At 41.0% G+C, this 22654-nt stretch overlaps 2 protein-coding genes and 1 long non-coding RNA gene across 4 annotated transcripts; 2 read left to right on the forward strand and 1 right to left on the reverse strand.

Moving 5' to 3' along the window:
* Window positions 1–1106: 1106 nt before the first annotated feature.
* LOC309500486 (uncharacterized protein) lies at window positions 1107–3328 on the forward strand (the record flags this gene model as incomplete). Its single annotated transcript, XM_082172096.1, has 3 exons — window positions 1107–1774; window positions 1976–2160; window positions 3185–3328. Exons 1-3 carry the CDS (start codon window positions 1369–1371, stop codon window positions 3326–3328), a joined length of 735 nt encoding a protein of 244 aa, XP_082028222.1. The 5' UTR covers window positions 1107–1368.
* Window positions 3329–3716: 388 nt separating this feature from the next.
* On the reverse strand, window positions 3717–22654 carry LOC309501863. 2 transcript variants are annotated; one of them, XR_014207010.1, is made up of 3 exons: window positions 17038–17304; window positions 3904–3985; window positions 3717–3796 (listed from the first exon to the last, which is right to left on the reverse strand). It is a non-coding gene; the product is annotated as an uncharacterized lncRNA (long non-coding RNA). The 2 variants fall into 2 exon arrangements; XR_014207011.1 differs by adding an exon at window positions 22603–22654 and having other exon boundaries at window positions 3723–3985; window positions 17038–17190.
* On the forward strand, window positions 9768–15571 carry LOC309501750 (piggyBac transposable element-derived protein 4-like). The gene is made up of 2 exons (XM_082173988.1): window positions 9768–10425; window positions 13533–15571. Exons 1-2 carry the CDS (start codon window positions 10214–10216, stop codon window positions 15559–15561), a joined length of 2241 nt encoding a protein of 746 aa, XP_082030114.1. The 5' UTR covers window positions 9768–10213; the 3' UTR covers window positions 15562–15571.

Here is a 22654-nt window from a genome sequence, read left to right on the forward strand (position 1 = left end):
GCTGTGTAACAAAAATATTAACATCTTACAGTTGTTGAACTGTATGGGCTGACTGTAAAATAAGTCCCAAAAATGAATTTTTTAGCCCATAATAATAATGGTTATTACCCATATGGGTAGAATAGCAGGGACCCATAATCAGCCCACATGGGGCCCAGCTAGTGTGGGCCCCAGATGGGAGAAACCTGGGTTGCCCATGTGGGTTTTAGCTAGGGCCCATGTAAAGCCCACCTTCAGCCCATCTGGGCTTGCCCACATGGGGCCACCATGGAACCCCCGGACAAAACTAACTGGGCCCCATCTGGGCAGCCCACATGGGGCCCACTCACCAGCCCATATCCATCCCTTATGGGCCCCACATGGGTGTGTTGACAGGGTTGGTTTATTTTACCTTCACTTTGGGTGTTAGATGGCCCGGTTTGTTCTGTCGCAAGAGCATCAGTGTCACCGTCCTTAGTAATCCCGGACAGAGCCGTGTCTCCGATGATGCAGGCTACGCGGTTGTCCAATGGGAAAGTTCCGTTGTTGTCTGTCCTCCTCCAGTTGCGGACATTTCTCGTCTGTGTGCTGTGACACGTTTTTTAGCCAATACTTTAATATCAAACCATTTTTTTTTTTTTCTGGGACAGTTCTCTCCTCAGACCCAACGGAATTAACTGCATTGGTGACATTCTCCCATGCAGCATTTTTTCTTTTATTTGTAATTCCTCCTGCAGTGAATGAACTAAACAATATCTGTTGGTTGGATTCAACTTCATTTACAAGTATCTCTAATTCTGTGTTTGTGAAGTTCCTCTTCTTTGCTCTCTTTGCCATTATTGCAGTGAGGAAAAAACACAATCACGTAATTTTTAAAGGGAAGTGTTGTCACCATATATGGTTAATTGGAGGCGTTTCCGAATGCTAATGACCATGAATGTGAACGAGCATGGTACTTACGCACATGTGGTATTTATCAACAATGATTGCTTACTCATGTGCGTAAGAACTGCGTGCGCACATTTGATAAATGCGGATCTTCTTGTACTTAGGCACATTCTAAATTTCATTCGTTGGACAAAATATAGAACCTTTTCTACGCACTGTTGATAAATGAGGGCCCTGGGGCCTCATGTACAAAGGCTTGCGTTGAATTCATACTAAAACATTGCGTACGGACAAAGCTGTAAATGTGCGTACGCACCAAAAAAATCAGATGTATGAATCTCTGCGTACGCAGCATTCCACATACATTCTCTTTGTACATCCCAATTAACGCGAAATTGAGCGCACATGCACAAGCACAACACCACACCCTGTCTCCTCCCTCAATTAAATTAATTTAAATATGGTAATTAGTCCAATTTGGCAAAAGAAACCTGCAAGAACATGGCTAAAGCAAGCAAGAAACGAAATTTCACTGAAAATGAATTAGAGGTGCTACAATCAGAGGTAGAAACAAGAAAAAATATTTTATTTGGAACTTTGTCCTCTGGAATTAATAACAAAAGAAAGAAAAAAGAGTGGGAGAGTTTGTCTGATGCCGTCAACGCGGTGGGATCTGAGAGTCGCACCGTAAATGAACTGAAGAAGAAATGGTCTGACATAAAGGTGGAAGTTAAGCGGAGAACTGCTGCGCACCGACAAAGTGTGGGCAGAACAGGCGGTGGTACAGGGGCCAATGAACTCACACCCTTTGATCAGAGAGTTGCCTCTATTGTAGGAGACACGTTAATCTCTGGAATCGTATCCGTTGATGTGGGAGACTCGGATATACTACAGGACTGCCAGCAAGGTGACTAATTTCAAATGTATTTCCTTAACTTTGATACATATAGCCTACCAGCCACCATTTAATTTTAAAATGCATGCAATGTAGCAAAAAGTACACCAGAGATTTTACGTATCCACTGCTTTTATTGCAAATGCCTGTACCCATTAATAAGGAACAGACTCAAATAACTGTTAACATGTGCCTGTGTTTATCTGGACTTAGGAACCGCAGGAACAACAGCAGGAACGTCCACTGGCACGCACTCAGAGTCCGCACCACCCGAGCAGCCAGAGCCCATTCAGTCCAGCGTCTCCGGTGTCTCTAATGCTCCCCCCAGTGCTGAAGCCCGTCCATCTGGCCGCAAATTGTTAGGGGCCATTGGAGAAATTAACAGTCACCTGAAAAATGTCACTGACGCACTCACAGAAATAAGCCATTCATTAAAGGAATTGGTCAAAAAATGAATTTTGTGTCTGAGTACCATTTATATTGTCGCAATTACACGTTGACGGGCCTGAATGGCTTGTTGATTGTGCTGCACATATACTGGTCCTGGGTCAGGGTCATCTGGCGGTGCCCCCACCTCACCAAGGGGTATGCCATGCCTGTGCGCGACATTGTGCAGCACTCCACAGGCCAGTATGATGCGGCAAACCTTGTCAGGGTGGTATAACAGCATCCCCCCGGTCCTGTCAAGGCAGCGCCACCGACATTTCAGCTGCCCAATCGCCCGCTCCACAACTGACCGAGTGCGAGAATGGGCATCATTGTATCTGCGCTCTCGGTCAGTTTGTGGGTTGGTGAGGGGGGTTAACAGCCACGTCTTTAGTGGATAACCACTGTCTCCTGATGGGCAGTTGAATAATTACACACACAAAAATTGAACTTTTAGATAGAACCATACATTTAAATGCATAACTTACCAAGTAGCCACCCATCGCGCACCCTGCCAGCTTGGAGTCTCATCCCAACCAGGCTGTTTGTAAGGATATATGAATCATGGGTTGACCCAGGCCACCTTGCCACAATATTTGTTAGGCGCATTTGTGCATCACATATAATCTGCACATTTATTGAATGAAAATGTTTCCGATTCACATATGCAAATTCTTCTTCAGATGGCGCCTTTATAGCAATATGTGTTCAGTCGATCGCTCCGATTACATTAGGAAAACCGGCTATCGCTGCAAATTGCGCTTTAATGTTTGGCTGGTCACCTGCATCGTATGGGAACGTTATATACCTGGTAGACAAGCGGATGATCCCGTCCCATACAGCTGGCATTGCACGGCTCAAACACGACTGGCTTATTCCTGAGCGGTCTGCCAGTTCTCTTTGGAAAGAACCAGTTGCCAGGAAACCAAGTGTAGTAAGCACCTGTAAAGGAACGGGTAATGCGTGGCTCCTCAATGTCTCTCTTTCCAAATTCAGACCCAACTCAGCGCAGAGCTCCAAGAGTATAGCCCTTGGAAATCTGAAACGGCTGATAAGCCAGTCATCATCGTGGGCCAGAAAATCATTGTGGTCCCTAAAAACTCGTTCTCTCCGGATTCGTCCATTGAAAATGTCCTCTAATAAAGCCAACGCTGCCATTGCTAGACGGGTTGTATCAATTTGCACATGCTTTATATTATGTTCTTACTTAATTGCATAATTAATAGAATATTTTAATAATACTCGTGTGACAATAATATGTCAAATAATTTATCAATTACAAATTATAAGCAATATCTGACAGCTGGTGGTGCGATAGAACAATTCGTAATGTTTGCCACTTCACTTTATTGCCTCTATGAGTCGCCAACGGACAAAAATCACGACAAATGTACGTACGCCAGGCATGAAGTTTACGTGGAGGAACGCACATTCTTACGTTAATTTCACTGTTAGTACATCTGACCGTGAACGTGAAAGCTGGCGTACGCCGTGTTTTTGTGCGTACGCAGTGTTGATACATGAGGGCCCTGGTGTGTACTCATAAAGCTTCCGCATGAATGTCTCCTCCAAGGAAACTGTTGTGATGCGTCTAAACTCCTCCTTGATCTAGGAAGTAAAAGGACCAAAAATTACATTTTAAATTAAAGACCAGCTCTCATAGTAATCACATGAATGTATCCTAGTGGGAAGAAAAAATTACAAGACATTCTCACCTGAACCTCAGTGAATAATGCTGGCCACCTTTCTTTAAACACACCCACAGAGGGGCTGAGGCTGACCACTTCAACTCTTCGGCTAGAGAAGGTTTTATTCATTTTATCTGCAATTATCTTTGCATTGTTTTTCTTTGTAATTTCACAAATTAATTCAAGCCTCTCTTTCTCCAGAGTCTCTTGGCTTTCACCAGTAGGGTGCGGAGGGAGGTAATTAACCTCTGCTTTTTTGGCTTTTTTATATTTTTCGAAGGCACTGCATCACCTGGATGCTTCCTTTTTAAGGTGTTGATTTCAATTTCCGGGTAAGAATATTTTCGAGATCTTAGCTTGGCACGGTAATTGTGCATCTTGTTTTTTATGCGCTGCTGCCAGCCATATAAGCCTGCAAATGATCCCGGCTCCCTAAGACACGGAAACTTAGAAACCAAGGCTTCAGCCACTGAGAGGATTTGCTCATTGGTTGGGTAAGCAGTGTAAGAAAAAATTACTTTTGCAAGCTCTTGCATTATTGCTGATTTAACACGGGCATCCATGAAGTGTCTTCCAGTGGCATCATATGAGTTGTTTGCCTCTGCGAGGATGAGTTCTAGGTCTCGGGAAAACTCCGGTACTTGGAATGGCACTGGCCATGGAGCAGAGCGACATGAATCAGGGAGAATAATGGTGTCACTGGAACTTGACCACCGTTTCAGTAGTACTTGCAGGATAGGTGCTCACTGAACTCAATGTAGATGATTCAAGTACTGGGTGTAGGTCAAGGGTTATCGTCGGCTCTTTTAGGATCACTTTAACAGTGGCCTTGTCATACAAGTCAGCAGTTGAGGTGACACTGAAAAACTCATTGTAAAAGTGTTTGTCTTGATATAGTAGTCCAATTTCCCCATGCAATTGAAAAGTTTCAGTAACTATGGAAACAAAGTTTCAGCTTTTGAATGTTGTGTTCTTCTAAAATGACTCTTAAATGGACCGCCGTTGTTGTTTGGTGTGTGTTTCCTCAGCTGTAGAGACAGAGAAATAAAATAAATTGAGACAGGTTATTAATAGTTGATGAGCTTACTTGCATAGGTTTGCTTCAATATTCTTCTGCCAAAGCAATAAACAGATATTTAGTTCAGTGGAAATTTCAATAAATAATCTTTGATTGTCATTATTATTTTAAGAAGAGGTAGATGAGGAAAGGAGGAAAAGAAAGGAGAGTAAGTATGCATCACATTTTCCCATTTTCTGTGGCAATCGTCCCTGTTAAATAAACATTACAATAAATAAATAAGCCAGGATTCCTGGCCATACAGCTGTTAAGTAATTGTTTCAATATCTACTTGAAAAGTGCACACATATTTGATATGACAACATAAATAAAATCAACCCATTACACTTACTCTGATGTGCAAATGAAGTGTTTAAGGGTCACCATACGGCCATCTGCTGTATTGTATGCAGCCAAGGGGTATGTTTCTTTTAATTCAGAATGTTTAAGGATTTCTGTCTCTCCTGTTGGCTCTACTTTGAAACTCGTCAGGTGTTCACAATACCAACCACTAAGCAATTTCAGAACAAAGACAGGAGTTTCACGCACAATGATTATTTGCTGGATTTCTCCAAAGTCAGGTAGGCCTCCTGTTGAGCCAAACGGCAGCATCATGCCAATATTATAGTCTGTGCCTAAAATGGTTGCTTTATTTGTCATGTTCACAAACTCTTCCCCAGGGAACTTCCTTGCGAAGGACTCCTTAATGCTGTAACGACAATGACTATGACATGCGGTCACATGCTGTTCAAATTAGTAAATCCTGATCTCCAAACACATCCTTCGTTGTCTCCTTAGACAACGAGTTTGTTCATGGCGCCTCCAAGTCTGCTTGAACGGTCAAAATTGCATCTTTGTGGCTCCCCCGAGGGACATTTGAGTCACATAAGGAAACCCTGTTTTGGAGAATCCCCTCTAAAACCCCCATTTCAGCATGGACTCCCCGTGACTTTTATAGACTCGTGACATTCCAGATACACACACACACACATACACACACACACCAACATCCTTTTGTGTTTAACTTAACATCCTTTAATGTATGTAACTCAGGCTTGTATCTGAACTTCCTTGTATGCATGTGTGATTAATGTTGTTTTGATCATATAGTTATGATCTTCGAGTGTTTGGCTCTGAAATGTATTTTTAAAGAAGGTTCCTCAATAGTGTCTTGTAACCCGACCTCGACCTGGTCATAAACTTTATGACTCCAAAGCTGCAGCTCCTCCAGTTCTTCTGCAAGCCAACATTCCAGACATTTCCACACATGTGATCCAACAGCAATGTTTGTGATATGTATTTTTATGTGTGTATAATTAGCCAGATAATGTCTGAGGTATCTATGCATCGTTATTATGTTAATCAAAATCACTAGGCTAAGTGATTATGAGGAAATTATGTAACCCTGTATTTCTTTCATGCAAAAACGTCATTCGAGGTGTCAAAAACACGTCGGAGTCGAATCTTGACTGCAAAGTACAATAATATGCATTTATTCCAGGAAATACCCTATTTCTAAATATGAATGTTATTTTCGACCTCTCACATGACAGTCAAGGGGGGGGGGGGGGGGGTTTCTTCACAAACAAAGAAAGCTCTCCCCGCTTCAGATCAGCGATCCGATTCGTCCTCCACGCAAAAGAAGGCGTACACGAGACACTGTTAAAAGTCCGAACCTTCAGTTTAGACGCTCTCTCTCATCCAACTCAACTCTTAACCCTCTCAACTCTCAACTCATCCTCTCTTCGGACCTTCTTCTCCCCGGCGCAGCGCTTCTCCAAAGGAACATCTGGAGGAGGCTCTGGTCTTCTCTATCGAGCGAGCACATGTTCGAGTCGTAGCTGCGTCCCTTGCAACAAAGACTTTAAACCTCTCCCATCCCGGGAGATGAACCTTATTTTCCGGTAACATTACATTCAGTGAGCCTTTCAAGCTTCCCGCGACACCGGAAGACGCAGCAGAAACAGGACACCATCCTCGCTTCCTGCCTCAGCCTCAGCCTCACCCGAAAGAGCACAGAATCTTGCAAGTAACGTAACTCTCTCTAAAAGCTGTTCCAGGTGTCTCGTGAACTTAGGTTTCTGTATGTAATAATTACTAGCTTTTCCCTTCTCTCTATATCTTTCTTTCTTTCACTTCATTTCATTCTGATCACGCTATGTTTTCTGTTTTGTTTGGTTAAATGTTTGTTTGTTTGTTTGTATTTTTACGTACGTTTATATCTGTAGTTTATATAACCTCTAGTGTGTGCCATTTTATTAATAAACCCATTTATATTTTTAATTGTCTCTGTGTTTGAAAACCCACCTTATAAAGTCCATGAAACTAAAAGATCTAAGCTACAAGCTCGATATAAACTACATTTAGTAGTTCTTAATTCATAAACTCAGAAAGTTTGATATTCGTGGCCAGAAGATAAAACTTTCTCGGAGTTTGAAAAGGGATACCCCATTCTTAACTGTAATGATCTTACATTTATTCGCTGGACGAATTGAATGGTGATCAGACAGTTACAGAACAAGGTAATCTCGATAATTGATAAAATAAATGTACATGCGACTTATGAATTATGACCATGAGTCATAATTATTAATATTTCCAAAATTCCCTATATTCTTGAGCTAATTCACAGTTACCCCGAGTCGTTTATTGTTACAATGCCATCTTTAAGAACATCAACTGCCACAAGAGTCCTCTGGGACAGTGCTGGCCTTTGGTTGTTGCAATTGTTGGTATGATACGCAATCATTGATTGGTGTTTTCTTGCCATTGTCATGAGAATGTTTCTAAAACACCCAGTCTGCCTCCCAATCCTTTTAAAGAATCGATGTTTGGCTTCAAACCGCATAGTCCAGAAATGTACCAGTGGCCCGTAAACAGTTGTAAGCCATGGATAATGCTCGAGAAAGTGGTGTTTTGGTCGAACCTTCTCCTCTGGGAACACTTCAAAATATCTGTAACGGTGTTCTGAGATCTTACTTTGCATGTATCCTATTGTCTCATCTGTGTGGAGAGGAGCCATGACAAGCTCCACAACATCTTTAAGGTTAATCAAAACCTCCCAAGCAGGCTCATCTTCTGGGACTTTGTCACCAATCATGAGTGGCATCATTCTCAACAAACACCAGTTTTCGTGTGCGTTACCTCCTACGCTTTTTCGTAAGTTGAAATAGGGGCAATGGGTTGTGGACAGTTTCTTTTGTCACTCCATTTGTAAGGAAAGCAACGTATGGAATGGTTGAGCTCCTGAAGAGAGATGTATTTCTTTCTGATTAACACATCAAGACAGAGTGATATTTCCACAGGTACAATTCCTTCGAGCAAATCATGCAAAGCATAAGGGGGATAACCTGATATAGCATGAAAGTTACTGAGTCTGTCTGAGATGGGACACTGTCTTTTAACTCCGCAGTGGTGACCTTCTGCTGACCTATTGAGTGAGCACCAAGATTGTCAGCGACTACAGCAAGTACAGTGCCCTTGACCACTTTGCCCAGACTTGAAACAAAAATACCTTCATCTTCAAAAGACTTCAAATCTCTGAGCAGTGGGTCCAAAACCTTTGCATAGCCATACTGTTTGACATCATTTGCCTTGCACAAAATGGTTAAGTAAATGGAAGTCAGTGTAGATCTCAATGTGGCATGTATGTCTGCGAACACCCAGTACACTGCTGTGACTTTATGCTTCTTGCGGGATGTTCCCAGAGGGTTGCATATCTCAAAGTCATCTATATATAATATGAGTGGGAGTTTAAGTTCATCCTCACATAAAAAGCTGTTTTCTCTTAGTAAAGAGCCATCATTAAACGATTTGTATCCAGAAGAGGCATCAGATGGCTTTTTGTTTTGTAATATTGTGTTTTGAATGCGGCTGTTGTTCACAAGTTGAGATAATAATGGGAGGATTGGTATATACTGAAATGATTTTTTCTCTGTACTATCAAGTATGTACTCAACTGGTTCAATCGATGAGAGATGCTCCTTACTAAATTGCTCTCTCCTGAACTTACTGCTGAAAGGCCCATCCACTCGTAAAGCAGCACAGACAGGGCTTAGCTGGCAAAGGTCTTTGACCAGTTCTGATATCACTGAGTCTTCAAATGTACAGCCATGTTTTCTCAAAGTACTCAGAATGATCTCTTTAATGACGGGGCCAGATGCAGACGCTGTAAGGAAATGAAATTCCTCTACTAGTTCATTAATGCATGAATTTGAGACATTAAAAATGTTCTCCATTTTCAGGAAGAGCAACCCCACTCTTTTAGTAATAATTTTGTTTAAGTCCTCATCCTCCTCAAGGACTAAGCCACAGTCGTTTTCATCCTCAACAAAATCACTTTCTTCATCCGGGTTGTTTTGGTGTTGATAAAGAACATTAGTCTTGAAATCTTCCAACAACTGTGGGTTGTGTTTTCTACTCTTGTGGCTGTGGAATGTTGTATATTTGTTGGTCTTATAATCACAACCCTCAAAAACAAGTCACAGTTTCAAACTTTTTTAGATGGCCACCAAGATGTTCAAAAAAATGCCTCTCATTGTCAAAAGAGCATGAATTACAGACAATGCATGTAAACGAAATGATGTTTCCTGGCTGGGTTGACTGAGAATGATGCCTTGACAAATGTGTCCTTAATGCACCCCATGTCTTGACTGTGCAAGGAATATCTGCATAGAGGCAGCAGGGTATGGAGTGGACTCGACCTAAATGCTCATGTATTAGTCTGCTGTGTTTCAGCAGGTCCAATCTTTTTGATGTTGTGAATTTGCACAACTTGCATTTCCAGTTCATTTTCCCATAACTGAGGACTTTAGTTAAGGTAACTATACCTTTAACCCTTAAAGACCGATACGGCCGCCCGCGGCATAAAATAACTATCGTTCTAAAATGTTTAATAACTTTTGAGTCGCTAATCCAATCTGTATGCTTTAAAATGCACCGTAAAGATGAGATTCTCAGCTTTCCAGTGTTACCAAGGTTGTCTCTATTGGTCATTCAGTGGCTCCGTAGTGCCGGTGATTGCGTCATCAAAATCTGCAGCAGCGATTCGTCAAGGAAACACATGTGGTTTCTTTCTCTGAGCCAAACAGGAACGATTGTTGATGCTTAGTCCCACCCCCATGCCCAGATTCTTCCAAACGGTCATCAACTCAACAAATAAACATAGTGATTGGTGTTTTTAACAACCAATCACGTTTCTTTATAAATGTGAACAACGCAATGCATTGAAAACTATGCATAAAACTAACAGATGCAAAGTTTTTGACCATAGCGCAAAACATGAAAGAGGACAAAACACGAAAGAGCATAAAACACGAAACACGAAAGAGCATTAGTATGTCAACACAGCAGTACACAAAGGAGGATGTGTTAGAATTGATTTTTTTGAACGAGACGTTAGAGGATGATCTGGTGGAATCTTCCGATTCTGACGCAGATACCTGGTGCAGTGAGGATGATTACATTCAAGGGATTGATCCATTTGAAGACAAGTGAGTAACCTTATTTCATTATTTTATTTTACTGTGCAGTTTGTGTATCATTCATTGCTTGCTATTTCTGTACAATGAGGATATAATTCCCTCAGGTTTTCTAATCCCTGCGCACCGCACACCAACAAACATTTTCAGTAAAATTCATGGCAAGAATTGCGTTGTGTGTGTATTACTTGATGAGGATTGCCCTTTTTTGTAGTTTGCCATTCGGTCATTTATTTTATATGCATTGCATAAAAAGTCTGTTGGTCATACCATCAAATTTGCTAGTGATCTTGGCAGGGGGATAGAGTGTGTGTGTCAAATCAACAGTTTAGAAGTCTGTGTGAATATGAGGATGACAAACCAACTGGAGCAACAATCAGAATATGCTTTTAGGCAATACAATTGAATATTATTATTATTATTATTATTATTTAGGGGTGTAACAATATATCGTGTCACAATAAATCACAATACAAAAATACATCAATATGTATCATGGGTAGTTCACCCAAAATAACAATTACTGTGTGAGGAAAAAAAAATCAAGTTTTTCAAGTATTGTATAATACAATACAATATATAAAGTATTATAATGCAATGGGAGAATATTTGTGGGTCCTGATATTGCCAAATGTCTGAAGTGGCCAGTAAATATATCTAACTTATGACAGAGTGCAAGTATATTTGTCTAAAATAATTCTGTTTTCAGCTTCAGAATCATGAATATTTTTATTCTGGTGTCACCATTGTCTTGTGCATTATTAATTTACACCCACAATGTAATATGAAATTTAGCATTTTAATCAACAGTACTTTTTTTGTTGTTAATCTTTTACCATATGTCTTGGAGCAGGGGCGTCGGACTGGGGGGATAAAGGGTACCGAGTTCCCAGGGCCCGAGGCAGGGGGGGGCCCTTAGAAGTCAGTTTTCTATACATACATATACATGCACTAACATTTGTATAGAATTTATGTACAAATAAAAAAGTTCCTGTGCAAAACTAAACTTGTAGTTAGGCACTGGTTTGGTATAAAAAAGTCATTTTCATGCTGTGCAGGGCCCCACCACCCCTCTCGAATGAATGTAAATGGTACGACTCGCAGGTCAGGTGCTTCTGCTACGGACCCGCGGTGAATCAGTTGATGAGAGACAGGAGGAGCTGGAGTGAGCTGTGATAGGAACTAGGAAGACAGGGGAAGAGTCATGTTTTTCCTTAAGAAAGGAAAATAAGGGGCTCAAAAACGAAAAGAAAAGAAGATTAAAGAGAGAAAGGCAAATGAGGGCAAGCAGTTGCTCACTCAGTTTTTTTTAAAAGAAAGGTGAGCTCCAAATGCATCATCGAGCATTGACATTGTTTTAACATAAATATCTACTCCAGGTAGAATAGCATACATTTATGTTCGTACTCTGTTTGAATAATATACCAATACTTTATAGTATCACACAGGGATGCAAACAGCGCGCTTTTCGGCGCCTCGCGCTTTTTTCACGTCAGTTTGGGTGACAAAGTCATCTGAGGCCATTCCATAGCTTAATGTGAGGGACAGATGTCGTATTACATCATTAAAGTTTACGGAAACTCGTTTTCCCTCCTCTGCGGCTGTCAATCTCCATTCAGTAACAGCTAACTAACGTTATTCAAACAGCGCGCGCGCCTCTGTCGGTTACAGCAGGATGCACGGTAAAACTCTCTCCAATATGATATATTAACATTATAATGCTTGATCTGTAGAGAAAAGGCTGTGGATTTGCATAAAATGACTTTATTTTGTTGGAGTTTGTTGCTGTTTTTAAACGACTCGCTACCGTGTGCCTGTTAGATCACAAACAGCACAAAGACTATGAATCGGCATCAAACGCACAATAACTGGAATTTAAAACTGAAGAAACAAATGATCAATAAACTGTTGGACGGATAAACACTAGGATTTGTGTGCTCGACATGTCTTCGCTTTGTGCCGTGAACTTTTAAATGCACACTTGCTGTGACTCCATGTTGCTTTGAGCACATCATTCTGCACCCGCGATGCGCATACGCGCTCTGTTTTGAAGCGTTTCATATTATCATGGTTTTGCGCACTGAAAGATTATTAAAAGCCTATATTTTTTTATACCTAGCCTGCTCAATGCATTTAAAATAAGCATAATTTAATTGTGTATTATTTCTGTGTAGTGTAGCGTAGGCTATATAAATACACTTCTAAATTCTTGACATTAATATATAAATATAAAATTGAGAAATGTATGATTGCCTAATTGAATTTTATACTAATAGTACTAATAGCAATTTGTTTTTATTAACGTGTAGATTTGATAAAATTACTGTGCAGATTTTTTCAAGAATTACTTTTTGCTGCTGATTTATAGGCCTACACTCAATAAGTTTAATAAAAATACATAATAATACATTTATGTAATATTTAAAGGTGTTAACCGTAATCTTACACTGCAAAAATCAGATGTTTACATGAAAACACTGTATATTTCCCTCCGTTGTCAAAATCTAACACCCGCAAAAACACAGATCGTTAGCGCCTATTTTACCGCATTGCTATGCAAATTAGCTCGCGCACGCTCTTACATTAAGTACAGAATTGTTCTCAGTTTAATGCACATCTTAATGATTGAAAATGACTAATTTTAAAAACGTAATTCAAAGACTGAATGTCTAGTTTGGCGGTTAGTGTACCCTGTGATTCTATAGTCTGCATTTATTTTAAACAGACAAATAATCATCAATTAACTTGTACTTTTGACAATAAAACAAAAATATATTAATCAGAGTGTGGCTTATTTTGTTTACATTTTAAGTGTTTTTATGATAAAAATGCAATACCCCACCCATTGGTATCACTATGGTATTTGGTACGGGGGCCCAGCAAGATGGTTTGTACCCAGGGCCCAAAATTTGGTGCTACGCCCCTGTCTTGGAGTATCACACTAGTATCAGTTCACTGTATCAAATCATGACACGAGGGTATCGTTACACACCTATTATTATTATTATTAGTAAAATAAAGGATAAAAAAATTCACAATATGAACGGATGCCTTTTATCAGATGTTATATACAGTTATTATATATTTTATACATATGTTTTCTTCCCTTTTTATTGTAGTCGAGAGGATGAGAGAAGAGATGCACTGCCCATCAGCATGCTTCCTGCAGACACTGGGGCTGAAAGATCTGTCCAGGAGGGTCCAGAGGGCCAGCAGAGGAGACAGAGGGCCACACCAAATACTTCCTCGATACCAGCCTCCCTGACTGGGAAAGGAAGAGTGAGAGGAAGAGACAATGGAGCAGAAAGGTGGCAGGGAGACACAACACCTCATGCCCAAGAGGAGCCTGGAGCTGGGTGGAATGGGCCTCTAGAGTGCCCGCCGAGGAGACAGAGGGTCACACCAAATCCTTCCTCCATAGCAGCCCCCCTGACAGGGAGAGGGAGAGGGAGAGGGAGAGGAAGAGGAAGAGGAAGAGGAAGAGGAAGAGGAAGAGGAAAGGGGCTAGGAAGGGGAAGAGACAGTGGAGCAGAAAGGGACACAACATCTCATGAGCCAGGAGCTGAGTGGAATGGACCTGAGGTGACAGATAATGTCCAGCAGCTTCCATCCTTTTTCCCAAAAAGAACCCCTGGATTACAGGGTTTTGTGGGTGTGACATACTCTTCTGCACAAATTTTCAGACAGTTTTTTAGTGACAAAGTTGTCAAGATAATCTGTCACAACTCCAATATGAATGCAGAAAAGGAGCATGCCAAGGGGAAGAAGTTTGTTTGGGAAGAGCTGCAGCCTGTCACTTTTCTGGTGTATGTGGGCCTTATGATTTATATGGCACTTGTAAAACTCCCAAAAGTTAGAGACTACTGGAGGAAGGGATCGCAGCTAAGTGTACACTTCCCTGCTACAATCATGGTCAGAGATAGGTTCATGGCAATTAGCAGAACTGTTCACATGAGTAACCCAGAACATGACGTTGTAAATGACCGGAAAAAGGGCACCCCTGAGTATGATCCTCTCCAGCGTCTCCAGCCTCTTTACACAACTATGAAGCATGCATGCAAGGCATTTTGGCAACCTAGAAAGCAAATTGCCATCGATGAGAGAATGGTGGCCACAAAAGCTAAAATTGGGCTCAGACAGTACATGAAGGCCAAGCCAACTAAATGGGGTGTGAAGCTGTTTGTGCTTGCTGACTCTAGCAATGGGTACACCTGCGATTTCTCCATTTACACTGGAAAGAGCCGATTCGTTTCAGGGCAGGGTCTCTCGTACGATGTTGTCAGCAGCCTCATGGATTCATCATTCTTGGGCAGAGGTTATCATTTATATGTTGATAATTTCTATACAAGCCCAAAACTTTTTACAGACTTGTATGCCAATGGTTTTGTTGCATGTGGTACATTCCGTGATTCACGCAGGAATGTACCTACCACCAAGAACAATGCACTGACATCACGGAGCCCCAGGGGTTCAATCCGATGGATCAGACATCAGGAACTGTTGTTTGTGAAATGGATGGACACGAGAGAAGTGTCAGTTTGCTCTACTATACACCAAGCCTTTGATGGAGGCACTGTCACCAGAAACGTGCGCAGCAAGGAAACTGAGAGGTGGCAGAAAAAAAGCATCACTGCACCTTGCTGTGTGCTAGACTACAACAAATACATGGGAGGGGTAGACCTTTCTGACCAGCTCCTCCAGTATTACTCTGTTCTTAAAAGGTCCAACAGGTGGTACAGGACACTGCTGTACCACTTCATTGACATGGCTGCAACCAACAGCTATCTTTTGTACAAAGAGATGTGTCGGATATCAGAGACTGTGCCCATGTCTCACAGCCAGTTCATGGAGGAGTTGTCTGCAGAGCTGTGTGGAGTCCCAAAAGGCAGTGATGTGCCACCCAGAGCGCCACAGTGCCTACCTGAGTCATTGGCCTGTGTGGATGATGAGGAAGAGGAGGAGGGAAGTTCCTCATTTGAGAGACTGAGGTCAGCAGAGACTGCAACAAAGGGCCGGCGGTGCTGCGTGCTCTGCAAGAAGCGCACTATTTGGAAGTGCGCACGGTGTGATGTGGCACTGTGTCTTGTCGCCCACAGAAACTGCTTCAGTCAGTGGCATAGGAGCAAGGGGTCACAAGGTGGCACATAAACCTTAGGACTGTCGTCACGCAATCTGTCACGGGTCAGGGTGTGTCACCGGTCCCTCTCTGTTGTTTGTTTTGGTCCTGTCATTTCTGCAGCTTGTGAGGGTGGCAATTAGCACAATCACAAGCTGATCTTCCTCACCTGTCGCTCGTTTCCTCTACCCCATATATCCCCAGCTGTGTCTACCAGTGTTTGTCAGTGGATTGTTTTATGTCGCGTGTGTGTTTCTGGTCTGCTGGTGTTAGCTGTGCTACTTACCAGTGATCTGTGTTCAGGATTCCTAGACGTGAAGATCGGTGCAGGACTGTTCACCTGCTGGTCCCTGTCCTCGTCTATTGCTGGACATTCCTGGGTTCTCTCTGTCTGACGGTGGTCTCTGCTTATCTTCACGTCCGCAGGATTGCGGCCTGTTCTCTCTGGAACCGCCGATCGGAGAGGCTTCACGATTATTCACTGTGTCACGGAATTTATTATATTGTTCACGAAGTTTTCTAATAAACTTTTCACTTCTCCTCACTGCATTTGAGTCCTCCTCATATTTTACTCCAGGCCTCACGACAGAAATCCAGTTTGGTTATTATATTATGTAACGTATATAGTTTGAGAAGATTGTTTGAATCATTTGCACTGTTTATCTATTTGTATATAGTTTGAGAAGATTGTTTGAATCATTTGCACTGTTTATCTATTTGTATTTAGTTTGTGAAGATTATTTGCACTATTTGTTCATTAGCACTCAGTATTACCCTCAATGAACCATTTGTTCATTTGCACTGTTTATTCCTTTTTGTATTTAGTTTGTGAAGATTATTTGAACCATTTGTTCATTTACACTCTGTATATTGTATTGTTAGTATTTATATTGCACAGTTGTCACTACTTGTTATATTGTTTGCATTTGTTGTTCATGTTCAAATTATAATATAATTTTCTGAAGAAAAATGTTTGCGTCAGTGTTCTGTTGTAATATAACAACTTTTCCATTTACTTTACTCCCTGAACTTATTTGGACACATCTACATTGTCAGTAAATTTAATACACCTGTTTTTACTCAAAAACGCCTAGAATAATATTATAATAAATGGCTATAACTTGCTGAGGGATTGTTACATGTAGACAAAATTTCATCTGGAAGTCTAAAACAACCAAGTCTAACTTTCTAAAGAAAAAAAAAAAAACTTCAGGAAGTTCTGTTTGAGTTCACACTGAAAACACCACATTTTTTGCTGCCGTTTTTCTTAAAATTCTGTTAATTTCATAAATTATCTGACAAAATAAATGTAAAACTGGGACTTTAAATGAGCTAGATGGAAACATTAGGTTCTCCTGTTTAAAATGATATATGACACTTGATGCTTGCTGCTAGAATGGGTTAGAAAAACAAAGAAAAGTACAGGTGAGTCAGGCGCCCCAAAAATTTTCTAGGTCTTTAAGGGTTAAGGACAATGTGTTTTTATTTTATTTGGAAAACTTGCATACCTGTACAGGATACACTTGTGGTGGGGACGTGGGTGGATGTGTCAACACTAGAACTGGTAACAGTGGTCTATCAGTGAGTCTCTGCTTGTGGAGGACAGACAAGAGGAACTTAAGAGAGGGCAAATAGTGAGTGTCCACATACACAGACTCTGCCTGCAACAGAAATAAAAACAAAAATTACACAAAACAAATTATCAGACATGTACCTGGGTTAGATTTTGTACAGATGATTTGGGGTTTACCTCAATATAATGCAAATAATCACCCCCTTTGGTTATTCGGGTGGGTGTTTAATACGCAAAATGGATTATTCAATTCAATTCAAATTTATTTGTATAGCGCTTTTCACAATACATATTGTCTCAAAGCAGCTTTACAGAAAGTGCATTTAAAAAAAATGTACATAGAAAAATACAGTTAGTTAATCATGCATTAATTTAGGGCATAACATATCGCCGGCGTCGAGTCGTCTCCTCACGGGCGTGGAGTCGTCTCCTCACGGGCTTCGAGTCGTCTCTGCATGGGTGTTGGGGCATCTGAAGTTTCCATGAGAGGCTGGATACAAACTGGAGCTGACGTACTCTATTTACCTCGGGACTAGCGTCCCGAGATAACAACAGAAAAGCAGATGGGAAATAATTAGCGTAGCTGCTGTTCCTAATATTAATGCATTCAATCTGATTCAACTGTAGTATAAAAGGTAAGTATTATGTGAATGCTTGGCTAAAGAGATGCGTCTTTAATCTAGTTTTAAACTGGGACAGCGAATCTGAGCCTCGAACAATATCAGGAAGGCCATTCCAGAGTTTAGGAGCTAAATGTGAAAATGCCCTCCCTCCTTTAGTGGTGTTAGATATCCTAGGAAGTACCAGAAGCCTCGAATTTAGTGATCTTAAAGAGCGTGATGGATTGTAGGGCGATAGAAGTTCCGTTAAATACCCAGGAGCTAAACCATTAAGGGCTTTATAGGTCATTAGTAATACTTTGTAATTGATACGGAACTTAATAGGTAACCAGTGTAGAGATGATAGAATTGGTGTTATATGATCATATTTTCTTGACCTAGTAAGAACTCTAGCAGCTGCATTTTGGACTAACTGTAGCTTGTTTATTGAGGATGCAGGACAACCAGCTAATAAAGCATTACAGTAATCTAGTCTCGAGGTCATGAATGCATGAACTAACTTTTCAGCATCAGAGACAGATAGCATATTACGTAGCTTAGTAATGTTTCTAAGGTGGAAAAAGGCTGTTCTTGTAACATATGAAATATGATTTTCGAAAGACAAGTTGCGATCTAGTATAACCCCCAGGTCTTTTACTGTAGTGGATAAAGGAACAGGACATCCTTCTAAATTGAAGTTGCATTGTAAGAGGTTTTGTGGGCAGTTTTTTGGACCCATAAGTAATACCTCCGTTTTATTTGAGTTTAATAGCAGAAAATTACACGTCATCCAGTATTTTATATCTTTAACACACTCTGTCAATTTAGATAATTTATTGTTTTCATCCGGTCGTGATGAAATATATAATTGAGTGTCATCAGCATAACAGTGGAAATTAATTCCATGTTTTCTTATAATATTACCAAGCGGCAGCATGTATATTGAGAATAACAGAGGGCCTAACACAGATCCCTGCGGCACTCCATAGTTTACTGACGTTATCTTCGATTTTTCCCCATTTAAACAGACAAAATGGTAGCGGTCTGATAAGTACGATCTAAACCAGCTTAATGCCTGTCCATGAACACCAGTGTAGTTTTGTAGTCGATCTAAGAGTATTTTGTGATCTATAGTATCGAACGCAGCACTAAGATCAAGTAAAACTAGTATTGAGATACAGCCTTGGTCAGAAGCTAAAAGTAAATCATTTGTAATTTTAACGAGCGCAGTTTCAGTGCTATGATGCGGTCTGAATCCAGACTGAAACTTTTCATAGATCTCATTTTCTTGCAAGAAAGAGCACAATTGAGCGGACACCACTTTTTCTAATATTTTAGACATAAATGGAAGATTTGAAATGGGTCTATAATTTGCTAGATTATTATGATCTAATTGTGGTTTCTTAATGAGAGGTTTTATAACTGCCAGTTTAAATGTTCTTGGAACATGACCTAAAGATAAAGACGAGTTAATAATATTGAGGAGAGGCTCTTCCACTACAGGTAACACTTCTTTCAGTAGTTTAGTGGGTATTGGGTCTAATAAACATGTTGTTGGTTTAGATGCAATGATAAGTTTATTTAGCTCTTCCTGTCCTATAGTTGTAAAGCACTGTAATTGTTCTTGCGGGGCGATAATTGAGGCTGAATCATAAGACACCATTAAAGATTGTACATTTACAATTGTGTTTCTGATGCTTTCTATTTTCTCAGTGAAGAAGTTCATGAAATCATTACTACTGAACTGTAACGGTATATTTTGTTCGGGTGACGTCTGTTTATTTGTTAGTCTAGCCACGGTGTTAAATAAAATCCTTGGATTACTTTGGTTATTTTCTATTAGTTTGTGGAGATGCTCAGCCCTGGCCGCTTTTAGGGCCTTTTTATAACGTGTCTTTCCACGCAATTCTAAAGACATCTAAATTAGTTAGTTTCCATTTACGCTCTAAATTACGAGTTTCTCTCTTGATAACATGCATAGCACTGTTATACCATGGCGCTTTAGTTTTCTCTCTGACCTTTTTTAATCTAATTGGTGCAACGATGTCTAATGTACTAGAGAGAATGCTGCTCATAGTGCTAGTCATTTCCTCTAGTTCATCCGTTTGTTTGGGTTCACTGAGCAGCTGAGATAGATCAGGTAAGCTATTTGAGAATCTATCTATGGTGGATGGGAGGATTGTTCTGCCTGGTCGATAACGTGGCGCAACATGACAAATTTCAGCAGTACGTATTATGCAAGTTACCATGTAATGATCAGTGACATCATCACTTTGTGGTATAATATCTATATCGCTTGGATTGGTTCCATGTGATATAATTAAATCTAGCGTATGATTAAGACGATGTGTTGGTCCGGTGACGTTTTGCTTGACCCCAAAGGAGTTTAATAAATCTGTAAACGCAGCCCCTAACGCATCATTTGGATTGTCTACGTGTATGTTAAAATCTCCAACAATTAATGCTTTATCGACATTGACTAATAGGTCTGAGAGAAAATCTGCAAACTCTTTTAGGAAATCAGCGTAAGGCCCTGGCGGTCTATATACGGTAGCCAAGGCTAGAGATAATAGGGATTTATTTCTTACATCTAAGAGTGTAACATTTAGTACAAGTACTTCAAACGAATTAAACCTGTGACCTGGTTTTTGAGTAACATTAAGAATGTCTTTATAGATGGTTGCAACACCGCCACCACGACCAATCAGACGGGGCTCATGTTTATAACAGTATCCAGGAGGAGTAGACTCATTAATACCGAAATAATCATTTGGTTTAAGCCAGGTTTCAGTAAGGCAAAGTACATCGAAACTATTATCTGTGACCATTTCATTTACAATAACTGCCTTAGGTGTGAGTGATCTAATGTTTAGAAGACCTAGCTTTATAAATTGTTTTTGTTCACTAATATTGAGATTTTCTGGTTTAATTACAATTAGATTTTTCCTAGATCCTACAGTAGATTTAATGTTTGACCTCACTAAACGAGGAATAGACACAGTTTCAATATAATGTTCTACATTGGTACTTATATCAATTAAATTTGGACAGCAAAGAGTGTGATTTGGACTTTGACTTACTAGTCATATGGTGTGCAACGCCTTGGAGATGTTGTCCGACAGAAGAGCCGCTCCGATTCTGCTGGGGTGAAGTCCATCAGCACGGAAGAGCCTAGGTCGCTCCCAAAACAGATTCCAATTATTTACAAAGAGCAGTCTCTGTTCGTTACACCATGACATTAACCATTCATTTAGAGCAAATAATCTACTGAACCTTTCATGTCCTAGTCGGTACGTGGGAAGCGGTCCAGACACGATGATCGTTGTTTCAGGCGATGTGCTGCGTACCGTCTCGATCAGGCTCCTGTAGTCCTTCTTCAGAACCTCTGTCTGCCGCAGCCTGATGTCGTTCGTTCCCGCGTGTAGCACGACAGCTCCGATGCGCTCGTCACCATTCAGGATCTCGGGGACCTGCGCAGCCACATCGAGAACACGAGCACCAGGAAAGCAGTGAGTGCGCACCTTACCTTTACCTGAGGTAGCGTGTACATGCCGGACGATGGAAGTGCCGATGATCACAGCGTCGCGTCCCGTCTCGCGAAGAGGGGAGAAGCGGTTCCGGGTGGAGATCTCGAAAACCGGGAGGGGCGGAGAGGTCCTTGCTCTGGTCCTGGCTCGCGTCTTCCGCTGTGGAATCACCCAGGGTCCGTGGTGTTGTGTCGGTGCCGGAGTGAATGAAACCAGGGATGATCGCGTCCTGGTTGCTCGCGTCCTGTGCAGAGAAAAACACGGAGTAGACGAGGTCGGAGTCAAAAGGTTACTAACCACTGACTTGTGAGCATCGGCGCGTGATGTTTCAAGCGCTGATCGCCGATCTCGCAGCTCGGCTTGTCTCTCTAGTAGGTCGCGGATCTGCTTTTCCACCGAGTCCAACTCTAGCTGCACAGAATGCAGCTCGAACGTGTCCTCACCTGCACTCAAAGGTGACGTTAGACACACATCCGATATATTCGCCATTATAGCAGATGTGCTATAAGGGCGAATTATAGCTTTAAGTGATACAGGTGTAAAAAAGACGATCAATAGGCGCGGCCACGCGTGCAATGCTAGCGGGCTAAGGCTAGTAGCGGAAGTTCGGAAAGTTGGATATAAGTAGCGATATCAGAGCAATCCAATTGTTTTTTAAATAGAATAGTATTCCAGATATGTTCACACGCTGTAAAAATGAAAGTGTTTGTTTGTAAAAGAGTGTAAAGAAGAAAATCACGGTTTATGAATTAATTCGACGTAGCTCCAAACACAACAACGCACTCAATCGCGACGCATGCGCAGTGATCGATTATAACCCCAGACGTTTAAAAGAACCAGGCGGCTATTTGCAGACCGGTGATTAATTGGGGAAATATGGTAGTTTATCAGTGCTCCTCTGATCTGGGCAGTCTGTCTGTCTGACAAGGGCCGGTCATGCAGAAATAACAGACTGTGTAGCAGCTACTGACTTAAATAAAGGCATTGCAATTACATATATTAATATTCATGCTTCATATAATTAGCTTCATAGATGTAATGTGCTTCATAGAACATATTACAAAATTATGAAAACATTTATTAAGCACTGATGTTCTAACAATAACAAATATAATATAAAATCAATTCTAAAATGTTGTACGTGATCCCACAATTCCTTAAAAAACTTAGGTGCAGCAACAGTTGGTGTTTTCACACACACTCGTGGGATACAGTGGTAATGTTACTATGTTTTTATTTTTAATCCTGCGCCCATTCAATATATTAGAAAAAGCTGGCTTTGACTAGTTTCTAACCTTAAAACCAGCGGTCAGACACAGTCATGCATGCTGACTAATCTTGTAAAAAGCACACCACGACGGCATTTCAACTTACCGGCAGTTGTGCAGACGGTGAAAGCCCGGGACACAACAAACCGATGGCAAAG

The sequence above is a fragment of the Leuciscus leuciscus genome (genome assembly GCF_965113295.1).
Source record: "Leuciscus leuciscus genome assembly, chromosome: 6".
Classification (NCBI taxonomy): domain Eukaryota; kingdom Metazoa; phylum Chordata; class Actinopteri; order Cypriniformes; family Leuciscidae; genus Leuciscus; species Leuciscus leuciscus.